This window comes from Moschus berezovskii, chromosome 1, assembly GCF_049115385.1.
Source record: "Moschus berezovskii isolate FMDL1 chromosome 1, NW_MosBer_1.0, whole genome shotgun sequence".
Lineage (NCBI taxonomy): Eukaryota > Metazoa > Chordata > Mammalia > Artiodactyla > Moschidae > Moschus > Moschus berezovskii.
The window spans coordinates 21,196,836-21,224,704 of NC_142460.1; the positions used below are offsets into that span (position 1 = coordinate 21,196,836).

Consider the following 27,869-nt stretch of genomic DNA (forward strand, 5'->3'; position numbering starts at 1 on the left):
AAAGTTTCAGGTATGCGGAGTGGCAGGTGCTTGTAAAATTCAAATCAATTCGTATTCGGCAACAGCCCTTCCAAGGAGACAACCAGGGGTGGGGGCCTTGCACTACTTCGCTTTGCGAGCGAGCGCCTCGTGAGCAAGGGCTCAGTGCAAGTGTTACCCATCCCTTTAAGACATTCCTTGAGCATCTATCTAAAAAGTCAATCACCCTGTTTAATTTTTTTACTTTTTAAAACCTGCCTCATCCGTTTATGTTTGCTTTCTGTCACTTACACTGAATATAAGCTCCATGAGAGCAATGACCCTGGACCTGCCGCCCTGTTTGGGAATAAACAGCGCCGCCCACGGCTGCCTTTAATAAGAATTTTGCTGGACAGTGAAGGACGACAGTTTGGGAAGCGTCGTTCCGGCGTCAGCCGCGCCAGACACACTAGACTTGGGGATCCGAATCACCCCGCATGGCGAAGTACGCACACGTTCCCCGATACTTCAGTCCAGAAGACCAAAGAACCCGCAGCCGACGGTCTCGCGTAGGCGATGCGTCACGGCCTCCCTTCTCAGCGCTCCAGTCCGGAAGCAGCCGGAGGCGTTGCCGGAAGTGGAGACTGCGGAAGGCGGAAAGGCTGACGAGGCCTGGAGCGGCGGTGAGAACACTGCTGTGGGGACTCGGCACCTCTGGGTGCCCGCCACCCCCACCCATTCCCAGTCGAGCAGCCTCCATGCCCCTCTCCCCAACTCCCTGGATGGAATCTCGGCCCCGCGGCGAGCCGACCGGGCGGCCAGAACTCCCCTCAGCCGGCTGGTCGGTTTGAGGGTTGCCACGGCAGCAGCCACTTTCGGGAGCGCGGGCTCGACGAAGTCGGCTCGGCAGGTGCGGGGGCCGGTCCAGGAACCCCTCCTGGACTTTTTGTTCGGCCGCACCTGCTGTCCCGGTAATGGAGGGAGGCCCGGGTCTCCGCGCACCGTAGCTTCCCCAGCCTCAGAGTCTGCCCTTGAGTCGTGGGCCCCAGTCCCCTCCCTCAGACCGCGTTTCTCTGTTGCTCCTGGCAACAGCCACTTCCGGGAACGGGGTGCAGTTCCCCCCCCTCGCCAAGACCGTGTTTCTCTGTTGCTCCTGGCAACAGCCACTTCCGGGAGCGGGTACAGTTTCCCCCCGTCCCCCCGCCCCGTCCCAGCACAGCGACCGCTCGAACCCAGGGTTCCGGCCTCCCGGCAACCGTTAGTCGGCGATCTTCGCTGTCCGTCCGCGGGGGCCGCTTGTCCCGGGCTTTCCAGCCGGGCTCCCGTGGCCACCATGGTTCTGCTGCACGTGAAGCGGGGAGACGAGAGCCAGTTCCTGCTGCAGGCGCCGGGGAGCTCGGAGCTGGAGGAGCTCACGGCGCAGGTGGCCCGGGTCTACAACGCGCGGCTCAAGGCGCAGCGCCTCTGCTCAGGTGCGGCCCGGCGGCGTGGGGCCTGGAGGGGAGGAGAGAACCGGGCGCGCGGGGACAGGGGGAAGTTAGGCGGGACCCGCCAGGCCTTCTTGGGCCGGCTAGGGGCGACCGAGGGTCAGGCCGGTGAAGACTGAGAAGACGCGCAGCTGCCGGGCTTGAGATGGGGACCGCGGGTGTCCCCAGAGATGCTTCCAGGAGCGGCTGCACCGCGTGGGAAATCAGCCCTGAATAGTCATTGGAAGGACTGATGCTGAAGCTGAAACTCCATTACTACCTGATGCAAAGAACTGACTCACTGGAAAAGCCCCTGATGCTGGGAAAGATTGAAGGCGGGAGGAGAAGGGGACGACAGAGGATGAGATGGCAGGATGACATCACCGACTCAGTGGACATGAGTTTGCGTGAACTCCGGGAGTTGGTGGCGGACAGGGAAGCCTGGCGTGCTGCAGTCCATGGGGTCGCAAAGAGTCGGACACGACTGAGCGCGACTGAACTGACTGCACCGCGTAGAAGGGTGCTCGGAGACGACGGGCCGGGCCGCTCCAGGGTCTAGGGAGTCGGGATTGGGGCTCTGTGAGCAAAACAAACCGACCTAAGTCCCGAAACCGAGGCGGGGGGTGGGAGGACGGGAGATGGCACGGGAGAGAGCCGAGAGCCTGGGCCCCAGAGCAGGTGTAGGGGATCTCCACAAGTGTGAGAGGTGGGACGATTCCCCGGGCCGATTTTTGAGTAAGTGTTGTCTTTTGAGACTTTGGAGATAGAGCAGTCTCCCGGGGGGTGTTGGGGGTGGGGTGGGAGAGCCACCCAGCTTTGGGCTGGTTTTCAAGGGCGAGAAACAGTAAGAGAGCCTCGGCGTTCTTGCCTCCCTCCTTGTTTCCTGCTCTAGGAAGCAGCCTGATCCTCATGTTACGCTGTTTTGGTCACTGCACCCCCGCCCCACCCCCACTTCTGGGGCGGCGACGGCCAATGCAACTTTCCACCGCGCAGGAGATGTTCCCTGGCTGTGCTGTGTAGCAGTGGTAGTTGCTATGAGTCGTGTCCGACTGTTAGCGACTCCGTGGTCTGTCCACGGGATTCTCCAGGCAAGAATACACTGGAGTGGGTGGCCGGTATCACAGGTGGCTTTTGAACACCGCCATGACACTGCATTCTTTATTTCAATTCATTTAAATGTAAATTCTAGCGGTAACGCGCCTGCCAATGCAGAAGACTTAAAAGCCACAGGTTTCAATCCCTGAGTTGGGAAGAGCCCTGGAGGAGGACGTGGCAACTCACTCCAGTAATCTTGCCTGGAGAATCCCATGGACAGAGGATGCCTGGCGGGGTGACAGTCCATGGGGTCACAAAGAGTTGAACACGACTGAAACGACTTAGCACTCAGAGCCTCCTGAAGCTCCTAACTGTCGCCTTAGGCAGCACAGTACTTGACAGTATGTTAGTCCAGGTGTGATCCACGATGTGATTGTTTCTGTAATTATGACAGGTGATTTTTGTACCATAGAGTACTCCCTAAGGATCATAAACTATCCATTCCTTAAAAACTCATTTATGGGTCATAGGTATGGTTTCTTAGTAAAATTTACCGAATCCAGACCAAGCTCAATTAAGTGTTATTTTAAAATCAAAACATCTGGGGGGAAAGGGCCTCAGCTTTTTCTGTGAAATTATCAATTGAAATGGGTTGCAGATTGTTCAGAGTCTCATTAGTGAACGGGAAACCCATTCATTTAATCTGTGCTACCTGCTCAGTTGTCTGACTCTTTGCATCCCCATGGACTGTAGCCTGCCAGGCTCCTTTGCCTATTGAATTTTCCAGGCAAGAATACTGGAGTGGGGTGCCATTTCTTCCAGGGGATCTTCCCAACCCAGGGATCCAACCTGCATCTGGCAGGCGGCTTCTTTTCCTAGTAGCTCAGATGGTAAAGCATCCGCCTGCAATGTAGGAGACCTGGGTTCAGTCTCTGGGTCGGGAAGATCCCCTGGAAAAAGAAATGGCAACCCACTCCAGTATCCTTGCCTGAAGAATCCCATGGACAGAGGAGCCTGGCAGGCTGCAGTCCGTGGGGTCACCGAGTCTGACACGGCTGAGCAACTAGCACACAGCACCACCTGTCTATCGTCCTTATTATGGACCTTAGTTCAGGCAGGCTATGCCCAAAGACAAGGACAAATGAGGCCAGCTCCTTGTCCCCCCTTCCCCTTGCCCCAGATACTTACAGTCGGGTTGGGAGAGAGAGACAATCAGTTCAGTTCAGTCGCTCAGTCGTGTCCAACTCTTTGCGACCCCATGAATCACAGCACACCAGGCCTCCCTGTCCATCACCAACTCCCGGAGCTCACTCAAACTCATGTCCATCGAGTCACTGATGCCATTCAGCCATCTCATTCTCTGTCGTCCCCTTCTCCTCCTGCCCCCAGTCCTTCCCAGCATCAGAATCTTTTCCAGTGAGTCAACTCGTCGCATGAAGTGAGTTTCAGCTTTAGCATCAGTCCTTCCAATGAACACCCTGGATTGATCTCCTTTAGAATGGACTGGTTGGATCTCCTTGCAGTCCAAGGGACTCTCAAGAGTCTTCTCCAGCACCACAGTTCAAAAGCATCAATTCTTCAGCGATCAGCTTTCTTCACAGTCCAACTCTCACATCCATACATGACCACGGGAAAAACCATAGCCTTGACTAGACGAACCTTTGTCGGCAAAGTAATGTCTCTGCTTTTTAATATACTAAGTATCCCATAAATAGCTCATTAAGTTCGACCATTTGTTCCATCAGTGCAGTTCAGTCACTCAGTCATGTCTCACTCTTTGCAACCCCATGGACTGCAGCACGCCAAGCTTCCTTGTCCATCACCAACTCCCAGAGCTTGCTCAAACTCACGTCCATCGAGTCAGTGATTTGTTCTATAGTATTTGTTCCACAGTACTGTGTTATTACAGGCCACCTGGTGTCTTCTCAAAGTGCTGTGAAGACCCCACATACCTCTTGCATGTGAAAGAAGGGAGAGAGAAGGAAGGAGAAGAAAGAGAGGCAATTTTGCAAGGTTAAAACGTGGATTCATTTTGGGGTGAATACATATGGAGTAGGAAAAATGTAAAGCATGCATCTGAATAGTGAACATGATACTAGAAAATCAAGGTCTTTTCCGGTCTCTGCCACCACGGAAGGGTTGAAGTAGAGCAGTGTGACCCGAGCAAGCCTCAGGTGATTCCTCTGCAAAGTGGGGAAGATAGGGATGTTGATAACTGTCTGGCCTACCTCACAAGGAGAAATTGAGATAATCTATGCGAATGCACTTGCAAAACCGTAATGCCCTATGTGGGTATGTATTCAACCTGTCAGTGAATTTGAATTTATGCCTCCTGAGTGCCAGGAGGTATAACATAGTGTTGGAGCACAGAAACTGCAGCCTGTAGCCGGTGGGCAAGCCCCCAGACTCTCTGCTTCTGTTGATCTAGGATGCATCGGTGACATTTGTCAGAGGTCAAGGACAGGTACGCCATAGCAAGTGACATCTAAGTGTCTGTTAAATAAAATAGCCAACGGGCCCCTGACCTCTAGGAAGCTTCCATTCCAGTGAAGTATAAGGTGTTATAATAATGACTGTGATGCATATTGTTTAATTCCTCTTGTTTTTAAGAAATGGAAGAATTAGCAGAACATGGCGTATTTCTGCCTCCTAATATGCAAGGACTGACTGATGAACAGATTGAAGAATTGAAATTAAAGGATGAATGGGGTGAAAAGTGTATCCCTAGCGGAGGCTCAGTATTTAAAAAAGATGACATTGGACGGAGGAATGGACAAGGTAATCCAGCATTTTTCTTCTCTGCGCATGCCTGAATATAGCAATCAGTATGAAAACAGTCTTCAAGTTAAAAAACTGATCTCGATATTTCTATTCAAACTTACAAAATACTGTACCGTATAACTCCTTCTTGTTGTTTAGTTGCTAAGTTGTGTCAAACTCTTCTGCAAACCCATGGACTGTAGCCCACCAGGCTCCCCTGTCCATGGAATTCTCCAGGCAAGAATACTGGAATGGGTTGCCATTTCCTTCTTCAGGGGATCTTCCCAACCCATGGATTGAACCCTGGGTTTCCTGCATTGCAGGCGGATTTGTTAGCGTCTGAGTCACCAGGGAAACCCTATTAACTCCTTGTAGCAAAACGCTAATCCAGGATGAATTAGATGGAAAAGAAGGCATCTGTCTTCTTTCTCTTACAGCTAGCTTTTAAATGTAGTAGATGAACCATAAGAAATTACCAACTTTATAGGCAACAAATGATTGAAAATTGGCATTTTCATATCGTTCAGTCTGATAGTCTAAGGGGTAATCGTTGAAAAGGTATCGCAGTGTATGTTTTGTTACACTTTGTACATCAGAGTTTATTTAGCGATTCTGTGTGGAAAAAGGAAATGAATGTCAGCCCAGCAGTCTCCACTTGAATTGACGACAGGCCTCTCTTGTACAGAGCAGTTTAGGACAGGCAGAACACTGAAGAAATTGGTCTCCTTTTAGTATATGGTTGTTTGTGTGGGATTGGAGGGGAAAAGGGATGATAACCTATTTTGATACGGTGTCCCTTTTAACCTGCATAAAAAGCTCCCTTTAAAAGATGATAATTGATCAGTTAACAAACACTTAAGTACCTATTATACCCTTAAAACACTCTTAAAAGCGAAAGAAAGAAAAGTGTCCATGCGAAATAAAGCCTTTGCATGCTCAGGAAAAGAAGAAAAATTAATATTGAAGATATAGGAATTTCTATTAATAGTATTTACTTTGGACTTTAACCTAGAAAATAATAATAGTTGGTTGTCTGCCACATCTTTTCATACCTAAATCCATTCTTAATTTGGAGAGATTTTTTTTTTTGCTGTTTAGCTGGAATTGCATGAAAGAAATAAATCATGGTACTTGTAAAAACAGTTAACAGAATATTACCAGTTCATTGTTCATCTTTAAATCAAGATTGTGTTAATCACTTTGTTTCAGTACAGTTTTGTATTTCTGGTGTTTTCAGTGACTAAGTACCAGTGTTATTTATTAAGAATACCGAGTTTGAGAGATTTAACTGACTTCTGACAGCCTGCTTTCCTGTGTTACTTGCCTGGATTCCATTCTTGTACTTTGTCTCATCTCACTTCCTCCCTGACTCAGACAGAAGGGGTTAAGAAGAATCCTAAAGATGGCTGTTTCTCTCTCCCTTTCCTTTTTTTATTTTTAGCTCCAAATGAAAAAATGAAGCAAGTTATAAAGAAGACTATAGAAGAAGCCAAAGCAATAATATCTAAGGTTAGCTTTTTAAATGATGGTCTAAAACTTGTCTTTTGGAATACAAACGCCAGTTAATGGCTTGCAGAGTTACCTGCCAGCCAGCTTTTTTTCATTCTTTCTTTGTCTCTCTCCTCCTCTCCCCCACCCCCCTTCCAGAGGCAAAGGAAACAGGCTTGTTTAGAGTGGGCCTTAGTTTTTATGTCCTTCCCTTTCTTTCCCGCAATCCTCTCCGTTTCTTCAGGTTAGAGAAATATGGTTATTGGTTTGTGTAAATGTGGTTCAGATATGAATTGGTGCTCATATGATTTTGCCTCCTTAGCCTTTCTTTCTTTTTAGTTGAGCTGTAGTTGATTTACCATGTGTTACTTTCAGGTGGCTCAGATGGTAAAGCATCTGCCTGCAGTGTGGGAGACCCAGGTTCGATCCCTGGGTCAGGAAGATCCCCTGGAGAAGGAAATGGCAACCCACTCCAGTACTCTTGCCTGGAAAATCCCATGGATAGAGGAGCCTGGCAGGCTACAGTCCATGAGGTCGCAAATAGTCAGACACGACTGAGCGACTTCGCACACACACACACTTTCAGGTACACCATGTAGTGGTTTTTTCCTTCCAATTATAAGTTATTACGAGATACTTAATATAAGTCCACGTGCTAGTCAGTAAATCCTTGCTGCTTATCTGTTTTATGGGTCGTAGTTTGTGTCCGTTAAGAACTAAAGAAAGACGAGTAGGACAGATGCGAACCTTGTGGCCACTCACTGGATCTGCAGAATCTGATTGACATAACACGTGTATATTATGAGTTAGCTCTTTGTAATCATCTGAAGTACTTACACACAATATTTCGTTGAAGGAGAAACGTAAGTCAGACTGTTGACAGGCATAAGCTGTGAGTCTGGAGGAAAGTAGCTTAAGGATTTTTCAGGAATCGAGTGGCTTTTATTTGCGTGTTGCTGATGATTTACCCCCACCCTCCTCCACCGCGGGTCTTCTTCCTGGATAACTGCTGCTTCTCCTGTTTCTCCCAGTGCTCTGGGTATCATTGTGATTCCTAAGCCAGCGAATCCTTTAAGTGATTCAGGGGAGCATGCTATTCTGCCTGTCAATATAGGAAAGGCTTCGGGAAGGCTTTGGTTCGATCCAGGGTTTACAAAATGCATTTGGCTGCAGAGACTTTTTATTAAAAGGATGAATGTGAAAGTCACTCAGTCATGTTCGAATCTTTGTGACCCCATGGGCTGTAGCCTGCCAGGCTCCTCTGTCCATGGGATTTTTCCAGGCAAGAATGCTGGAATGGGTTGCCATTTCCTTCTCCAGGGGATCTTTCCAACCCAGGGATCGAACCTGGGTATCCCGCATTGCGGGCAGACTGTTTACCATCTGAGCCACCAGGGAAGCCCAGAAGGATAGATAATAACTAGTAACATGTAGTCAAGTTGGCCCATCCCAGAACATGTTAGGAGAGCAGTGGCCTGGGCCCTGCTCCGCCCGCTCCACTCCCCCACGCCTCTTTCTGTGGAAATCCTTCCTATGCGTTTGTGTCACTTCTTCCTTTTGCCTGTGTGTATTTTTATGTTGTCATTTCATAGTTTAGAGACAGCTTTCACAGGGCTTCCAGTCACTTCTCTGCAGCAGTTTGCCCAAAGTGGCGGAGCTTGCGTGGCCAGGGCTCAATTCTCACCCAGGGCCCTTCCCTGCTGCCCCCACACGTAGCTGGCCTGGTTCCCACCTCCTCCGACCTCCCACGTGGGGGGCAGCTAGCCCCGTGGGTCAGAACACGCGGCAGGCAGGTGGGCGCTCAGATCCCAGCAGCCCCATCGTCCAGTCCCTGGGCCCCGGGCCTCCACCTCCATTGCTCAGGTTCCTCCAGGGGAGTATGGAAGGTGGTGGGCATCCAAGCTGGGGCCCCTTGAGGGTGGGCAGCAACATCTGTGCACCTCCCCCCCCCCCCGGGACCCACCCTCCACCGAGAGTGGGAGCCCAGGACTGTGGGGAATCTGTCCTCCTAAGGCTGCACCTTGACTTGGCCTGTCCCCCACCGTGGTGCCTGGTCGGGACCACCACCCTTGGTATCAGTGGAGCTTTTGTAGAAAGTGACCCCCTGGTGCCCCTGTCTGGGCATATTGGGGGGGGGGGGTGGCGTCCTCTGGTCGGGACGACTACCCTCAGGTGACCCTGGGGCTTGTGGACCCTCACACCGCCCGTGGGTACAGGCCCCTCCCGGGGAGGCCTAATACATGTGATGGGGGTTTCTGACTTGGAAACAGTTTCATAAGCCGTTCTGGGAGAAGGTAAGGCAAGAGAGGCCCCCAGAGCCTCAGGCCCAATCCTCCCAGGTTTCTGAGAACCTGGCCGCTGTTTTCTTTCCCCCAACAGACATGGCCACCTTGGGGCCCCCAGTGACCCCCGAGCTGCAAATCCAGAAGCCTCTCCCTGAATCACATCTGACTCCTGAGTCACAGCTGACTGCACCACGCCCACAGGCCTGCTCTGTCCTGGCCCCCCGCAGCTTCTGGCTGCTGTTCTCTCTTCGTTTCGCTGCTTAAACCCAGTGTTTCGCCAAGTGTGTTAGCCTCAGCTCTCTTCTCTTCTCTTTCTGCTCTTTCTTCCTTGGCGTTTTATCTTCTCTGCCAAATACCAGCTTCCGCTCTCTGCAGATAATTCTCCAGTCCCTGTCCTCTACCCCAGAACCCTGGTTTACTTGCAACCTGGGTTTCTTTCACCTGGAAGTCCAGCCAGCACTTCAAACTCAAGTTTTCTAGGCCTGAACTCATGGATTCTTCCGCCATGTGTTCTGTACCCGGGAGCTGGCCTTTCCTGCAGACTTTTCATTTCTACTAACACAGCCACCGGTGTATCAGGCTCCCCTTCATCACTGCCTCTCTGTCACCCGAATGCCCTGGCTGGTCCCGTACCACCCGCTCCCACGATGCCCCCTGAATCCCAGCCGCCCCCTCGTTTCCACAGTTGCCGCTTTATTACAGCCCCAGTAGTCTTCGTGTTCAGACGTCAGCTTGGGGCCTGCAGTTCAGTTCAGCTCTCACACTGACGACCCAGCGTTCGCACAGACCCCACGAGCTAAAGCGTGAGGTCCCTGACCAGACTTCCCTGGCTGTCCTGTGGTTAAGACTCCGCGCTTCCACTGCAGGGGGCATGGGTTCGAACCCTGGTTGGGGAACTAAGACCCTGGGATTCTTGCCCTTGGAGTGTTCTCTGCGCTTCACCGCCTCGATACCACTCATATTCTGCATTATCGCCGAGGCTGTGGCGGCCGTGGCTCAGCCCCACAAATAGATCAGAGTCACAGCACCGTCTGATTTTGCCTGCTGCTCTGGCAGGAGCTGGCATGGGTCTTGTACAAGAACCTGATTGACATCTATTGAGTTGATTGGCCGCATCATAGATAACAGTGCCCGCAACCACTTTCAGAAACAAGTGGAAGCCAATGTCTGCGTGACCATGGAGATGGTGAATGACGCCTTGGACCAGCTTCGAGGTGCTGTGATGATAGTTTATCCCATGGGGTTGCCGCCGTATGATCCCATCCGGATGGAATTTGAAAATAAAGAAGATTTGTCGGGGACTCAGGTATGTGGGTGGCTCTTGGGGGTCTCTATAATGTGAGTTCATGCCTGCCCCCTCCCCAGGGCAGAAGCCACTCATATTTGACCTCATATTTGTCCCGATGTAGTTTTTGCTTCATGCACAGCTTTCCATCTTGCTAGGTTCGGCTTCAGAGCAGAGTTGTGAATTCAGGGGAGGACCCCAGAGGTCTGCTGCTGGTTGCGGGCTTGGAGCACACACAGAGGGGCGGCAGAGGAGGGAGGAACTGAAAACTTTGCCCGTTTTCTTTGGGAAATGGGCAGCAGTGGGAAGCCAGGAACCTCACTTGTGCCTGTTTCGGCCAAATGACTTGGTCCCATTGATGGAATTTTGTGTTCTAGCCTTCCCTCTTGCTCCTGAATATTTTCCTAGCTTTATGTTCCGCTTTCGTTTGTTTTTCTCACTTATTCCTTACCCTGTGGGGCAGTATCTTTTCCTCTGAGCCATCTTAAATAGGTGGAATATGCAGAAGCAAACTAACAGCCCCATTAGAGCGACATAGATCTTCCTCAACTTATGATGGGTTATGTCCCAACAAGCCTAATGTAAGTTGAAAATATTATATTAATAAACTGAAAATGCATGTTGTGCCCTCAGTATCATAGCTTAGCCTCGCTTGCCTGAAATATGCTCCAGAATACTTAGATTAGCCAATAGTTAGAAAAAAATCATCCAACACAGAGCCTGTTTTATAATGTGATTTACTGAATACTATACCGAAAGTGAAAAACGGAACTGTTGTCTGGTACAGAATGGTTGTCAGTGTATCTGTTGATTACTCTGGTAATCATAAGCTCACCGCCACAGCCCAGCATCCCAAGAAAATATCACACTCTTATCACTAGGCCGAGAAGAGATGAAAATTCAAAATTTGAAGTATGGTTTCTCCTGAATATGTATCCCTTTCACACCATCATGTGGTCAGTAAGTCACAGATGAAATCATCGTGAGCCGGGGACTTTTGTATTTAAACAGCCAGCAGGATCCCCGTTTTCTTCCCTGGCCGTAGTTTAAAAATCCATCTCAGAGGGACCTTACATCATGCATGGATGAGGGTGCCAATGAGATAGGATACCCCCACTTGCCAAAGCAGGAAGTTACCCGAGTCAGGGCGCGAGTGTAGACTGACAGGGAAGGTGCCCAGGTGAGCGAGGGCGGTGAGTGGGCAGGGGAGCTGGTGCTCCCGGGGGGCGGGAGGGCAGGGCGCCGGAAGCCTGTCCCTCGCCGGGAGGGGCACTGACCATCCCAATGCCCCAAAAACCTGAAAGCCCGTTCTCAACTGTGGCCCCCAGGCAGGGCTCCACGTCATCAAAGAGTCAGAGGCACAGCTGTGGTGGGCAGCCAAGGAGCTGAGACGCACCAAGAAGCTTTCAGACTATGTGGGGAAGAATGAAAAGACCAAAATCATCGTCAAGATTCAGCAGGTAAAGTGCTCTGACTTTAATGTGTCACTGTGTTTTTTTTTTTCTAACTTTCACACTGATAAAAATTTACAGTAAATCTGAAAGATTTAAAACTCCCGATGCAGGCACTCTAATCCTTTTTGGTCCAAGCTTAAAACTGTCCTCTTTATGGAGCAACAAAAACTGGAAGGAAAGGGGATCGGTTGACAGCATCTGGAGTTTGCTTGGTTTTTTCCATTTAAAAAGATGCATGCCTCACTCTTGACGGTGCGGTGCCTTCGTTGCTGCACAGGGGCTTTCTCCGGTCGGCGTGAGCAGGGCCCCTCCTCGTCGTGCTGCATGGGCTCGTCTTGTTCGTTGCAGAGCAGGGCTCTAGGCACTCAGGCTCGTGTTTGCAGTGCACGGGCTCAGTTGCTCGTCAGCATATGGACTCTACCGAGAAAAGGCTTCTACCTGTGCCCCCTGCCCCGGCAGGCGGATTCTTAACCCCTGGATGACCAGGGAAGTCCTGGAGTTCCTTTTAATGAGGGGGGGAAAAGAGAGTGTACCAAGTTGGTTTCAACTTTAAAAATAGGGCTTACAAGTAACTCAAAACGTTTCTCGAGATGAAAAATGCAGCCCTGAGCACTGATCTCAAGTTTTTCAAAGTGCTGATGCTCTGTGAACAAGGCGGAGGGCTGGAGACCTGTAAGGACCTGGTGTAGAGCTGTGTGCCTGCAGGCTGCTATGTTCCATGCTCTCTCCTAAACCTTTTCTCTAAAGTTTGGGGGGAACAGGGTGGCCGCCACGATTATCGCTACCCCTTCTCCACTAGACCTGCAGTGGCTGGCTTGGGAATGCCTGTAACCAACACGCACCCCCAGCCTCCACTGTGAGGGCCCAGAGCAAGAGTGAGACTCCCTTGACGATTTGCTTTGGATGATGAGAGATGCATGACCTGTTTCAGATCAGTGCAGTTCAGTCACTCAGTCGTGTCTGACTCCTTGTGACCCCATGGACTGCACCACACCAGGCCTCCCTGTCCATCACGAACTCCCGGAGTCCACCCAAACCCATGTCCATCGAGTCGGTGATGCCATCCAACCATCTCATCCTCTGTCGTCCCCTTCTCCTTCAACCTTCAATCCTTCCCAGCATCAGGGTCTTTTCAAGGGAGTCAGCTCTTCGCATCAGGTGCCCAAAGTATTGGAGTTTCAGCTTCAACATGACCTGTTTAGCCATCCACAAAGAACAGTTTGGGCTTTGGGCTTCCCGGGTGGCACAGTGGTAAACAATCTGCCTGCCAGTGCAGGAAACCCAACAGACAGGGGATTCTATCCCTGGGTCGAGAAGATTCCTGGAGTAGGAAATGGCAACCCGCTCCGGTATTCTTGCTTGGAGAGAATCCCATAGACAGAGGAGCCTGGTGGCTACAGTCCACGGGGTCACAAAGAGTCAGACCCAGGGGAGCACACAACAACCACCGCAGCAGCAAAGGCAGTTGTAAGAAGTGAGCTGTCCCCTCCCGGGTCATCCATAGAGGCCTTCACCCACAGTGCGCTGTCCCCTCATCTTTTCAGAGGGGTCAGGGGGCTCCAGCTCGAGAGCCCATCATTAGCAGCGAGGAGCAGAAACAGCTGATGCTCTACTATCACAGAAGACAGGAGGAGCTCAAGGTACCGTGGGACCAACGGGTTTTCAACAGAGCGGACACTTGGGGTGTTCAGCCCTCTCCCCGACGCCTCACCCAGGCCTTGGGGCAGCTGGGGGCTGTGGGTCCTGCAGGATGTGGCAGGGGGACCTTCTGAGCTGCAGCCTCACCAACTGTGGGGGCCCTGCCCAGTGTCCCCCCTGCGTTAGAGTCTGGAGGTGTCCTGCTTCTCTGGGGAGGCGGGGAGCGGGGAGGTTGGTCGTGGATTCTGTAGAACACTTTCCTGGAATGCCCTCCTGAGTGAAACCCATGTGTTTCCAGAAACTGGAAGAAAATGATGATGACTCCTGTTTAAATTCTCCGTGGGCGGATAATACTGCTTTGAAAAGACATTTTCATGGAGTAAAAGACATAAAGTGGAGACCCAGATGAAGTTCGCCTGTTGACAAAACTTTCCAAAATATTAGCTTACCTTTCTTTAGGCAAAATAATAATAATTATAGCCTAAAACAAGACAGCTGCCACCCTTTGTGAACATTGTTGAAATCTCTAGTTTTCCTTTCAGTTTGAATTTTTAAAATAAAAGTTATTCAAGGTTTTGGAACATAATAAACACATCCTCAAAAAAGTCTGGCTAAATTATTTTTATAATCTGTCTACTATTTGAGGCTTCTCTTTGGCAAGATACTGAAGGTATAGTTTCATTTTTCCTCCCTGATTGTTTGATTTTACATTCTCAGGATGTTGAAGGTACCTTTTCCTCCACAGTGAGTCAGGGGTCCTCTGTGATACTTGGATATCAGTGGCCACTAGAGGCCGCCTGATGCTGAGTCTTGTTTCAGAGACGGCCGTGATCAGCCAGAGGGTCTAACCATAGCCTGGCGTCTCCCAGCTTCAAAGGTGAAGTTCTGCCCCTGGATGATAACCTGGCTGGCCTTGTCTTCCAGGTGTGAAGGCCGCACCTGTGAGGGAAGTTGGGTGGCCAGAGCAGGCTAGCCTTGAAACGGGACAGATCCCTGTGTCGTTTCTGGGCTTTTCCCAAAACCGAACACAGACCCTGGTGACGACAGTTGTCCCTGTGGGCTCAGCCTGCAGCTCCCAGCGTGCTGAGTTTGGCACCGAGACTGCCGGAGGCGAGCCGTGTTGGCTCGGTGGCTGGATGCCCTGGCTCACTCGTCATCCCACCTGGCTTTCTGGTTCACCTTTTTGAGTTTTAAATTCTCCCAACTCATCTCTGCAAGTGCAGATGCTTCGGCAGCTCAAGGACACCTCTCAGGCTGTGCCACCAGGGGCGGCCCATGCATCTGGTCCTGCTTCGTTTGGCCCTAGAGGACTCTCCCAGTGGGAGGAAAGGCATCGTGCTCACTCCAAAGAGGAGCGAAGTGACGCGGGTGCCCCCTGCCCTGGCCTCCCTTGTGCCCACTGCTGTGCTGGAGCCCAGGGCGGGAGCCGGCACTCTCGGTTCCCAGGCCTAGTGCCATAGTGGCAGGCGGGGACTGGCCAGGTCTGCCCCTGCCCTTCTCCACACACCAGCAAGGCTCGCTCAGACTCTCGTGGGTTGCCATTTCCTTCTCCCAGAGCTGACTGGAAGACTGCATCTTCTAAAGTGGCTTGTAACTTGACTGTACGCCTTGACTGTACCTTACTCTTGATTGAGTGTCAAATTTTGTAAAATCAAGTTTGCTTCGGTTTTCTTGTTGACTTCCATTCTTTTAATTGTTATTGAAGTATAGTTGACTTAACAATGGTAGTTTCAGGCGTAGCGTTCATTATAATCTTAAATGTCTCCATGGAGAGCTTGTGCCCTTAGATGATACAGAGTTTGCAGGAAGATCCTGTGACTTCACTTGAGGACCACCCGCTGTTGTCAATGTCTAGTTGATGTGCAGGCATGACAGCCACACTCGACTTGCAAATAAATGTTAAGCCACACGATCACAGTAGCTCTTCTTAAGAATCACTATTTCCACGTCATTGTGAATTCTGGGCTTCCCTGGAGGCCCAGTGGTAAAGAATCTGCCGCCAATGCAGGAGAAGCAGGTTCAGCCCTGATCCAGGAGGCCCCGCGTGCTGCAGGACCACTAGGCGCAGGGGCCACAGCCTGTTGCTCTGGAGCCTGGGAACTGAATCTGTTGGGCTCACGTGCTGCAACTGCTGGAGGCCATGCTCCCTAGAGCACGTGCCCTGTGGCAGGAGGAGGAGTAGCCCGCGGACCTCAAATAGAGAAAAGCCAGAGCAGCAACGGAGACCCAGCACAGCCATAAATAAATAAAATTATTAAAAATCACACCACACTCCTTTTATTGGATACTGACATGAAACAAACAAGAACCTCTCCGCCTCATAACCTGAGCTCTATCCATCCTGTAGTGTGGAATTGAAAGTCACTCAGTCGTGTCCAACTCTGCGACTCCACGGACTGTAGCCCACCACGCTCCTCTGTCCATGGAATTCTCCAGGCCAGAATACTGGAATGGGTAACTTTTCCCTCCTCCAGGGGATCTTCCCAACCCAGGGATCGAACCCAGGTCTCCCTCATTGCAGGCAGATTCTTCACCAGCTGAGCCACAAGGGAAACTCAAGAATACCGGATTGGGTAGCCTATCCCTTCTCCAGCCGATCTTCCCCACCCAAGAATTGAAGCGGGGTCTCCTGAATTGCAGGTGGATTCTTTACCAACTGAGCTACCAGGAAAGCCCCCACCCCCCGCCACCCTGAGGTCTATCCGTCCTGAAGTAGTTGCCCCTTAAAAGTACTGCAGCCGCCCCTTCATGGCTGTCTGTCTATAAGGAAATGAGGTGAGCCATCCTGGCTCACTCTGCTTCTGTAGGTTGATTCCCCTCATGTCAACCCCTGAGGAAGCTGCTGGTGGCCTCAGATGGGTCATCTTTGGTCAGGTCACTAGTAAAGGTAGAGGGGCTTCCCTGATAGCTCAGGGATAGGCTTCCCCTCCAGTATTCTGGCCTGGAGAATTCCATGGACTTTATAGTTCATGGGGTCACAAAGAGTCGGACACGACTGAGTGACTTTCACTTTCACTTCAAGGGTAGAAAGTCAAGTGCCACACCCAGGACTTCCCAAGAAATCAACTTAGCGGAAGTCATCTTGCCAAACAGCAGGTTATATATGAATCAACTTAAGCATTAGGCTTGATGTGACTTTTTAAATCCCATACATCTGTGGATCAATATCAAGGAAACGCAGTGTCTGCTGTCTGTTGGGGGCCAGGCTGGGTCTGTGATCTCATGCTATGTAACTTGTCTTCTCACACAGCTGTTTCAAGGAGACCAGGAATGCTCATAATAAAGTTTTACACCACCCCATGCCGCTTCAACTGGCAAACTGAAACCCCAGGCAGTATTTCTGTCACAGAATTGCCTTGTTCCTTGCCAACTGCTCTGTGAAGAAAGTGCCATCAAGCTTGGAATCACCTGCCATAATCTCAGGGCACAGTGTTTTGTTGTTGGGCTTCCCTGTCCTCCACTATTTTCTGGAATTTGCTCAAACTCATGTCCATCGAGTTGGTGATGCCATCCAACCATCTCATCCTCTGTTGTCCCCTTCTCCTCCCACCTTCAATCTTTCCCAGCATCAGGGTCTTTTCCAATGAATCGGTTCTTCACATCAAGTGGCCAAAGTATTGGAGTTTCAGCTTCAGCATCAGTCCTTCCAATGAATATTCAGGACTGATTTCCTTTAGGATGGACTGGTTGGATCTCCTTGCAGTCCAAGGGACTCTCAAGAGTCTTCTCCAATACCACAGTTCAAAAGCATCAATTCTTCAGCACTCAGCTTTCTTTATGTTCCAACTCTCACATCCATACAAGACTACTGGAATAGTCTGTGTATACCTAGATGCTAAACAATGTGCTAGTGAACTTCGGGAAGGGAAAATCCACAGAACACACATCCGTGAAGGGCCCCAAACAGGTGCCTTCTCCAGAACAGGCAGACGGCAGCCATCGATTATTTTAGTGTCTGAGGCCAACAGTGATGGGACCGCGGGTCCTAAGTCTGTTTTGGTTCACCAGCCACTGAAAAGGGAAGAGAGAATTGAGCCCCCCCCCTTTTTTTTGGCCATGAGGCATGCAGGGTCTTAGTTACTCAACCAAGGATTGAACCCATGCCCCCTGCAGTGGAAGCTCGGATTGGAGTCTTAACCACTGGACCACCAGGGAAGCCCAAGTGAGCCCATCCTTGAGATGCTTTAAACAAATAGACACTTGGCTTGACTCTGAAATCACTGCCCCGAGTGATTAAACACGAGTCTGGGGTTGCGTCCCAGCTGGAGGAGGGACTACAGCCTGCTGACAGGCCTAGCACACGCCGGTCACAGGACTCTGCCCATAGGATTCTGGGCCACGCTCTCATGGCAGAGGTGAGCAGATGAATAAATTCCCACAGGCTGAATCTCAGTCTATCATTCCTTTGAATAGATTGAACTCTGCGTTCAGAATAAGGAAACAAGAGCCACAGCTGTCTTTCTATTCCAGTCATAGGGCTGGATTCCAAGACACTGTGAGCCAGCATCATCACTCAATGCAGAATGCAAAGCGCCAAAAACTTCATTTGCAGTTTTGTCACTGAAATCCCTGATCCTACAACCGGCCTTGCTCAACAGCCTCATAACCACAGCTGTGTCCCTGCCTTGACCCTGAGCCCTTCCCTGTTTACACTATGCTGGACCAGGTCCTCTAGGCTCTGAGAAACTGTGTGTTTCAGTAGTAAATTAGCAAAATAAAAAATGTGCTCCTGCTGGGAATTCCCTGGAGGCCCAGTGGTTAGGGCTCTGTGCTTTCACCGCCAAGAGCCCGGGTTCGATCCCTGATCAGGGAACTAGGATCCTGCAATCTGTGCAAGTCAAAGCTATGGTTTTTCCAGTGGTCTGAAAATGCTTGGCATTTCTAGAGGTAACTTAGCATTGATCTGAGGAGTTTTCAGGTGGCATGGCTGTTGATTTTTCCTTGGAAGGTAAATCTGATGTAAGTCATTGAATATGGGATTTTATTAGCTTTACGCTAAAGGAACTGCAAGGAGATCCAACCAGTCCATCCTAAAGGAGATCAGTCCTGGGTGTTCATTGGAAGGACTGATGTTGAAGCTGAAACTCCAATACTTTGGCCACCTCATGCGATGACCTGACTCATTTGAAAAGACCCTGATGCTGGGAAAGATTGAAGGTGGGAGGAGAAGGGGACGACAGAGGATGAGATGGTTGGATGGCATCACTGACTCAATGGACATGAGTCTGAGTAAACTCCAGGAGTTGGTGATGGACAGGGAAGCCTGGCATGCAAAGAATTGGATACGACTGAACTGAACTGAACTGAAAGGAAGTCAGAAATTGACAAACATGTCAAAAAAATAAATGGCACAAATTGACCATTGAAAAAGTGAAAGTCATTCAGTCGTGTCCAATTCTTTGCAGCCCCACAGACTGTAATGCACCAGGCTCCTCTGTCCATGGGATTCTCCAGGCAAGAATACTGGAGTGGGTTGCCATTTCCTTCTCCAGGCAACCTTCCCATCCCAGGATTGAACCTGTGTCTACCTGCATTGTAGGTGGATTCTTTACCATCTGAGACACCAAGGTACAGAACTCACCGTGTATAATATATCGTCTACATTTTTTAAAGAAAACATGTTAGGGACAGGCATTTATAATGGACTATTTCCATCAGCACAGTTGACATGGGGTCAGCAGGTTCTGTCTGTTCTTTGAGCCCTCCCTCCAGTCCTGTGTTTCTCAAATAGAAAATCTCCCCAAACCTTCGTAGAACGTTTTTCAAATAGGAGAGGATGTCTCCAGGAAGCATCCTGCTGTGCATGTGGAGCTGAAGCCCACACTACCCCCACCTCAGGGATGTACCTTCCAGAAGGAGGGTGGCATCCTTCCCCACAAGAAGGTCTGGAGACCAAGACTCCAACTTTGACCGACAGTGTCAAATGGGCTGCAAGTAATGTTCCTACAGAGCTTTCCTCACTCCAGCTGAAACTGGTCCTATCTTCCCAAGGCCAGCTCACCCAACTGCTGTCTCTGCACCATCCTCCCGGAGGCCAAGTGGCCACTTGCGGTCACCTGTGAGAACCGACAGATCTGGCCTGGTGAGGGCAAGCCCTACGTCAAGGCCTGGGGAACCCAGAGCATCTTCCAGTCAGAACCCAATTATCAGGTTTGCTTTATTTCTTTTTTGTTACTTTTCCCATATAATTTTTCTAAGCCAACATGTTGTATTTTCATTTTTACTCACTTCAAGAAATTGTCTTTATTTTTCTTTTAGCTGTATGGTACAGGGTCTTGGTCCCCTGTGCAGGGATCAAACACATGTTCTCTGCAGTGGATTCTTAACCACTGGACCTCCAGGGAAGTCCCTGTCTTTAAATGCCTATACAAGGGGACTGTTAACTCTGTGATTAATATGTGCTCGGTTTTTAAAATATTGGGGTAAAATAGGAAACAAGTAAAGAAGGAAATTAAAAATAATTCTAATACCACCACCCGGGGAGAGGATGTTAACTTTTTTTTTTTAGCCAGGAAAATTGAAATTTATCATGAAAGTGCAGAAAATAAAAATCATGATGAACCCCCAAGTACACACCACTCAGTTTCAAAAGTGATCAATGTTTTGCTGATCGTGGTCCCTCTGTCCTCCTAGGATACCTGTTCTGAGATCTTTCAGAAAAACTCCCAGATATCATTTCACTTCATCTGTAACTTTCACTGCATCTAACAGATTTGAACATAGAGGATTCACAAAGAAAATTTTAAATTTTCTGAAGTATAAAAATGCAACTATCGCTGTCCGATCACAGTGCAAACAAAACAAACCAAAACACAAACCTCCTAGAAATTCACGTTAATATCAAAACCAGCAAAAGGCCCTCCTCCTCTGCTTCCCTGGTAGCTCAGTCAGTAAAGAATCTGCCTGCAGTGCAGGAGACCTGGGTTTGATCCCTGGGTCTGGAAGATCCGCTGCAGAAGGAAATGGCAACTCACTCCAGTATCCTTGCCTGGAAAATCTCATGGACAGAAGAGCCTGGTGGGCTGCAGTCCATGGGGTTGCAAAGAGTCAGGCACAACTGGGTGACTAACAGTTACTAACACTATAAGCTACTTGTGGGAGACAGAAGATTTTTCAAAATAAAGTTGTACAACTTCTAGAAAGTACTGGATAATGAAACAGAACAAGACAATTTATGAGTCTGCCGAAGCAGGATCTAGAAAAATATACAGAACTAAATTTCAGAAACCATAAAAATGGAAATAAATCAATTGAACAGCTAAGCTAGGAACTAGAAAAAGACCACGATAGTAAAACAAAGAAAGCAGAATTAATGAAGTTCAAGCCAGAAATTTAATGAGTTGTGTTATTAACACATCAAAAACAGTAGTTTAAAAAAATCAACAAAATTGGAAAATCATTAGCTGGTATAATTTAAAAGAGGAAAACCACAAATACACAATGTAAGAAATGATAAGAGGAAAATTATTGAAGAGAAGAATTTTTAAAATTCAGCTAATATTTTATACTAGTTTAGGCAAATAAATTTGAAAACCTAGATGAAATGGATACATTTTTAGGAAAATAAAATGTACCCAAATAGAGATAGAATATGTATACAGACAACTTCGATAGAAGAAAGACAGAAAATTCTAAATTTACAGTCACAGACTCATCAGGGGATTCTATGAAACCTTTAAAGACCAATTAATTGCAGATTTGTATAAATTTGTAGCAAATTGAAAATAAGTTACTCTTATGAAGCAAATATAATATTACTAATCGCAACTGACAAAGAGTTCTATATCACTAATAAATATTAATGCAAGTTTAAAAAATAAAAATATAAGGAAATTGAATAAAAAGTGCATTAAGTATGACATTTCATGTCCCAGAAGGATTTATTCCAGAAGGGCAAGGATGGTTTAATAGTAAGAGATCTGTCGTATTAACAGAGCTAAGAGGAAAATCACAGGATCATATCCATAGATGCCTACAAGGCATTTGACAAAATTCAAGTCCCAGGTGACTCTGGCTGTAAACCACAAACCACACTATGCAGATGATGCTCATCCTTCCACACTTCATCCTGCTTTCAGATACTCTTCCAAAATGTGACAGGGATGGAATTCCAGGGTGGTGCTCTGGAGCCCCCTCTCCTGGGGGAGGCTGAGTTTGGAGGAAGCGGTAGAGGAGCTAAGGTGAGATAAGGAAGCAGGGTCAACCCCAAACACGCAAGTAGCTGAGGGGAAAACGAAGACCTAGAGTCCAAGATCAAGGTGCTGGCAGGTTTGGTGTCTTCTGAGGCCTCTGTGGCTTGGCTTGCACCCGGCCACCTTCTGTCTGGGTCCTTAAGGTTGTTCTGCTGTCTGCACACACTTCTTCTCCCTATAAGGTGTCTTATAGAGAATGGGTCTCTTCCTCTCCCAAAAGGACGAAGAGCCGACCCACTGGAAAAGACCTTGATGCTGGGAAAGATTCAAGGCAGGAAGAGAAGGGGGCGACGGGATGAGATGGTTGAATAGCATCACCAACCAAGTTGACCTGAGTTTAAGCAAACTCCAGGAGATAGTGAAGGACAGGGAAGCCGGGCGAGCTGCGGTCCATGAGGTCGCAAAGAGCTCAACACTACTGAATAACAACAAGGCTCCAGCCTTATTGGATTAGGGCCCCACCCTCATGACTTAGGGCTTCCCTGGTGGCTCAGATGATAAAGAATCTGCCCACAGTGCAGGAGACCTGGGACCGATCCCTAGATCGAGAAGATGCCCTGGAAAAGGGAATGGCAACCCACACCAGTATTCTTGTTTAGAAAACCCCATGGACAGAGCTCAGTGGGTTACAATCCATGGAACTGCAGAGTTGGACAGAGCGACTAACACTCTTTCACTTATGACTGTTGTAAGCCGTAAGCCCTGGAAACTAGGTTTTCTCTTTTTTGTAATGTGAGTGCCTGACTTAAGCTACAGGACTAGATAAAGAGCCAAAGCCATCTTCCCCCACTGAGGCTCTTTTGTTTTAGAGATCTTTCTAAAGAGCTTGTTTTTTCTCTTCTCTTTCTTTAAGTTCCCACTCTTATGTTTTAACTCTCAGCAATAGTGAGCCCATGAAACTCTAGGTCCTCACCCTTGACCCCAGTAAGAGCAGAACCCTGGACCTGTGTTCACACTCTTTCTACCCACAGCCTCTCTGTCTGCCCCCTGGGGAACCCATGTAATTTCTGGGTCCTGCAAATAATAGTTTTTTTTTTTTTTTTTCAGTTTCCTGATGGTTATGGCTGCAGTGTGTCTTGCAATCATAACCACAATGGCTGGTCCAGCCACAGCAATGGTCATTAGCAGCTGAGACCAGCACACAACAATGCCTCATTTAACCTGTCTCCAAATGCAGTCACATTCTAAGGTGCTCAGGGTTCAGGCTTCACCACATGAATTTTGGGAAGACACAGTTCAGTCCATAGAGGCTAGAGGCTCTGTCATTTAAGAGCTGCCAAGCCTTGGATAATTTTATTAATGTTATAAGCTTCAGTTTCCTTCATAAAAGGAAATAAAACATTGTCTATTTCATCCATTAGGATGATGCACGAGACGTGGGTTCGATCCCTGAGGGGGAAAGACCCCCCTGGAGTAGGAAATGGCCACCCACTCCAATATTCTTGCCTAAGAAATTCTATGGGCAGAGGAGCCTGGCGGGCTTCAGTCCATGGGGTCTCGAAGATTCGGAATGGCCGCACACACACACATATGCACCAAAGACACAATCACAGTAATTTCATTAAAATAGAGGCACCATTTTCCTCATATAACAGGAGGTTGGAGGCAGACAGTTTGGGATTGGGGCAGCTGAGGACCCAGGCTCCTTCTGCCTTCTTCCTCCATCATCTGGGGCTTGAAGCTTTCTGCTTTTATGCCTGGAAGTTGGCTCTCGTGTCTCTCCAAGCGCCCGACTTGTATATCAGGCAGGAGGGCAGAGGAGGGGCAAAAGGCAGGAGGCTACAATGTGGGTGCCACTTGTGTCAGCTCCCTCCTGAAATAGTCCCCAGGACCTCTTTCCTTCATATCACATTGGCTAGAACTGGTTGTTGCATCCTTGTTCCTACCTATTAAGCAGTACAGATTAGTCAGTATTTCAGCCAGGTGAGTTTGACAGAAGACAAATAGTGGTGATGGTATAAAAACTTAGCTGTTAATTCAAGACACAAGGTCCTAAAACATCAAATGTGTAAAATGAAGGATTGCATTATTTCACGACCAATGAAAGGAAGAGGACAGTACTGGGCAGCCAAAAGTGAGAGAAAGCGAAGTCACCCAGTTGTGTCTGACTCTTTGCGGCCCCATGGACTGTAGCCCACCAGGCTCCTCCATCCACGGAATTTTCCAGGCAAGAGTACTGGAATGGGTTGTCATTTCCTTTTCCAGGGGATCTTCCTGACCCAGGGATCGAACCCGAGTCTCCCGCATTGCAGACAGACGCTTTACTGTCTGAGCCACCAGAGAACCAGTCCATGGAATTCTTCAGGCCAGAATACTGGAGTGGGTAGCCTTTCCTTTCTCCAGGGGATCTTCCCAACCCAGGGATCAAACTCAGGTCTCCCGCATGGCAGGTGGACTCTTTACCAGCCAAACCACAAGGGAACCAGTCCATGGAATTCTCCAGGCCAGAGTACTGGAGTAGGTAGCCTTTCCTGTCTCCTGTCTCCAGGGGATCTTCCCAACCCAGGGGTCAAACCCAAGTCTCCCACATTGCAGGCGGATTCTTTACCGGCTGAGCCACCAGGAAAGCCCCTGAGCAGCCAAATGGCTGAGCAATTCAGGGTCCAAGGGCTTGCTCCATGCCCATTCTGGTCAAAGTTGTGATGTGAGACATCCGTGTGGTTTCTGATGCTTTGACTGTGGGCTTTTGCTGGCCCTGGAGGGACTTCCCGGGTTAGCTGATTCCTAGAGACAGCAAACAGTTCTGCTGGGAGCAGAGCTGTTGGGTACAAGGCAACAAATCCTGAGTCCACCCCAATCACTCCCTTCACTGAGCTCTCAAAGGGCTCTCACGCTCAGGGTCACTTATCCCCCTGCCCTAGACTGGGTGCCAGACAGCCCTGGCCTCCGGAGTTGGCTGGAATTATTCGCACAGCCAGTCCCAAGCCTGCTGACCCTGCTTCACCCATTCCTTCCAGTTAGACCACAGAAAAGGCTGTTTCTCACTTCTCCCCGCACTCCTTCCATCTCCTGATAGACCCTGGTGCTTCCCCGTGTGGCTCTGCGTGGGGCCGTGTGCTCCCCTCTCCTCTTGGGAACTGTGAGGGGCCGTTGTCTCCTCATCTGCTGGCTTTGCTGGCCCCAAATAATAATAAAATCTATGTTTTAACACAAGAGGATTACATTTAGGCTAGAACAGGCAGTTTAGAGAACAGCTCATGCCTGGGAACGACTCATGCATTGGAAGGACTAATGCTGAAGCTGAAGCTCCAATACTTGGCCACCTGATTCAAAGAGACGGCTCACTGGAAAAGACCCTGATGCTGGGAAAGGTTGAAGACGGGAGGAGAAGGGGATGACAGAGGATGAGATGGTTGGATGACATCACTGACTCAGTGGACATGAGTTTGAGCGAACTCCGGGAGATAGTGAAGGACAGGGAAGCCTGGCATGCTGCAGTCCATGAGGTCGCAAACAGACAACTTAGTGACCTAACAACAATGTGCCAAGGGGCATGGCTGAGATCCTGGCTTGCAACTGGGCTTCAGGTGGGCTACCTGCCCCTGCCAGGGTCTGAAGGGGCCACTTCTTTTTCCATCTAGACAGGATGCATGGGGGGGTCGCCACACGAGTGCCCGCCCCTGCCTCCAGGGTTGGCCCTTCTTGCCAGCTACCCCCCCCCATGTTGCTGTCTGACCCCTGCCTCATTGCCCAGCCCTACCCACCCCACCGCACCCCAGTCACGAGGCTGAGTCGAGTACAGTGGCCGGATCTTCGGCTTCCTGGAGCACAGGCTCTAGCTGAACCTATATTTGGGGAACAGAGTGGGGAGAAAAGCTGCTAAGTTTAGAAACTCAAAGAAAAGTTTCACAGCCTGTGAACCCAGATGCGTTCAGTAAGAGGAAGTTTATATAAAGCTGTGGGAAACGTGGCACTTCCTTGGATACAAACAGCCCAGTTACGCATGAGCCTGAGAACTTGCTGTCTTGAGAGTGAGTTTAGCCGCCTCCCAGTGAGAACATGGGTGGCCGAATGAGGTCAGGGGGACTGGCAGCTCCAGCCCTGGGTGTGGGGGAACCAGGCGCTCCCTGGACAGATGGAGCTGGGCTGGCTGTGGGGAGGTCATCACACAGCCGGCCCAGGGTGATAAACGGAACCCCAGGTCACACTTGGGGCAGAATCTCCCAAAGTCACAGCTCCACCTTCTCTCTGGAGCTAATTATTCGTCACCTCCGAGTGCCCGGCCCGCTGCCCTGAGGGTCGTGGTGTTTTCCAGTCTGGCTGGGGGAATGGGCACCTCTCGTCCTCGTAGAGCTCTGGATGTGGTTACTTCTGGGCCTTTCCCGTGGTTTTCCGGCCCTGGCTTTGGGTGGTCCCCTCCCAAGCACATGTGATGAGTTCTCAACCACATTCTCAAGGGGGCCTCTGCTCACCTCCGGCTTCTCCCTCCCTGTGCCTGCCTCTTGTCCCCGACACCCTGGCCCTGCAGCTGTGGCCCCCTTGGTCTCCCTAGACCCTCATCTCTGTGTCTTCAACTCAGGTGGCTCACTGGGGCCCCCACCCCCAGGTTGCCCCTTTCCTACGCTGCCCCCAAGGCAAGGGAGTTAGGGAAGCACTGCCCCTCCTTGCCTGACGTCTAATGTCTTAAAGATGTCGTTTCACATCCGTTTAAAAGAATCTGGTTGTTTCAGGTGGCAGGGTGGAGGAAGGACACATGTCCGTGGGGCTGGAGTGCGAGGTGCTCCTCACACTTGGGAAATAGCCGCTCGCGGTTTTCTGGGGGCCAGGAAACGTGATGCCAGCCCCTAATCACCGTCCCTTTTACTGGGCTGCCATTCACAGCGGGTCAGGTTGTGCACTGCACAGATGCTCCTGGCTGTGCAGGAGCTGAGATTCAGCATGCAGCTGCGTCTCCTTAGAGAAAGCAAATTTTCTTATTTTCCACAAACAGTGTCCTATGACTGAGCCATGTATCAGGGACTCCATCCATCTAGAGGAAGGACACTTTTTGTCATTGTCACAGTGGCAGCCTCTGGGCCAGTGGGGACCCTTAACTTGTCCCTCCTGAGACTCCTTCTACATGGGTGGCTTACTTACTTTGGGGAAGCTGGATTATGCATGGACATTTCTTTTTAAAATGTTTTATTTGTTTGTTTTGGGCCATGCTGGGTCTTCATTGCTGCATGGGCTTTTCTCCAGCTGCAGTGAGCCGGGGCTACTCTCTAGTTGTGGTACCCAGGCTTCTCATTGCAGTGGCTTCTCTTGTTGCTGAGCACGGGCTCTAGGACACTTGAGCTTTAGTAATTGAGGCACATGCGCTCAGGAGTTGCAGTTCCCGGACTCCAGAGTACCAACTCAATAGTTGTGGCACACGGGTTTAATTGCTCCATGGCAAGTGGAATCTTCCCCCACCAAGGGTTGAACCCATGTCTCCTGCTAGGGCAGGCAGATTCTTTGCGACATTGAGACGCCAGGGAAGCCCTATGCATGACTGCTTCTAATAACTGGTCTGAATTCATGAGAGATGGGACAAGTCCTGAACTTGACTCTCTGACATTGTCAAGGATCCTGCAGTGATTAGCTGGATGTCAGAATAAATAAAGACTGACAGGGACCCCGCAGTGCTGGCCCTCATCCCTGGCATGATGAAATAGAGTGGACTCCCACTTGAATTGGCTGGGAGACAAATTTAATGTCTTATTTTTACTATTTAAATAGCATCCCGCTGTGTGTCCCACCTCCAGGCTGCCCCGGGAGAAGCATAAACCACCTTTAGACCAACCACCTCTGAGTACTTTGCTTGCATATGATTTTCTGGCATAGCTTGTCCACAGAGCCCAGCACCAGGTGTGTGTCCTACTTATTCCTGAACCCATGACCTTCATCTTCTTCCTTGTAATGTGTGTTAGTCATTCAGTCCTGTCCAACTCTTTTTGACCCCATGGACTGTAGCCCACCGGGCTTCTCTGTCCGTGGGATTCGGAGGCAAGAATACCAGAGTGGGTTGCCATTTCCTTATCCAAGGGATCTTCCCAACCCATGGACTGAACCTGGGTCTCCTCCACTGCAGGCAGATTCTTTACCACCTGAGCCACCAGGGAAGGAGTCTTTCTTATAATACAGGACAGTAACTATAACAAATTCTGCTATATGCCTCCAAATAGCAATTCTTTCCTTTTCTCTTAGCAAAAGAGCACTATTTTTTTTTTTAATGATGGATACACTGCTGCCAAGTAAAACACTACATCCCCTAGTATTTTCTACATCCAGGGGTTAAATTCAGTTCAGTTCAGTCGCTCAGTCGTGTCTGACTCTTTGCGACCCCATGA

General features: G+C 49.6%; 1 protein-coding gene across 1 annotated transcript; it reads left to right on the plus strand.

Annotated features, from left to right (window-relative positions):
• The first annotated feature begins 578 nt into the window (after positions 1–578).
• CFAP298 (cilia and flagella associated protein 298) lies at positions 579–13,989 on the plus strand. Its single transcript, XM_055421365.2, has 7 exons — positions 579–1,430; positions 5,070–5,237; positions 6,661–6,728; positions 10,140–10,298; positions 11,606–11,737; positions 13,276–13,371; positions 13,668–13,989. Exons 1-7 carry the CDS (start codon positions 1,292–1,294, stop codon positions 13,776–13,778), a joined length of 873 nt encoding a protein of 290 aa, XP_055277340.1. The 5' UTR covers positions 579–1,291; the 3' UTR covers positions 13,779–13,989.
• Positions 13,990–27,869: the final 13,880 nt, after the last annotated feature.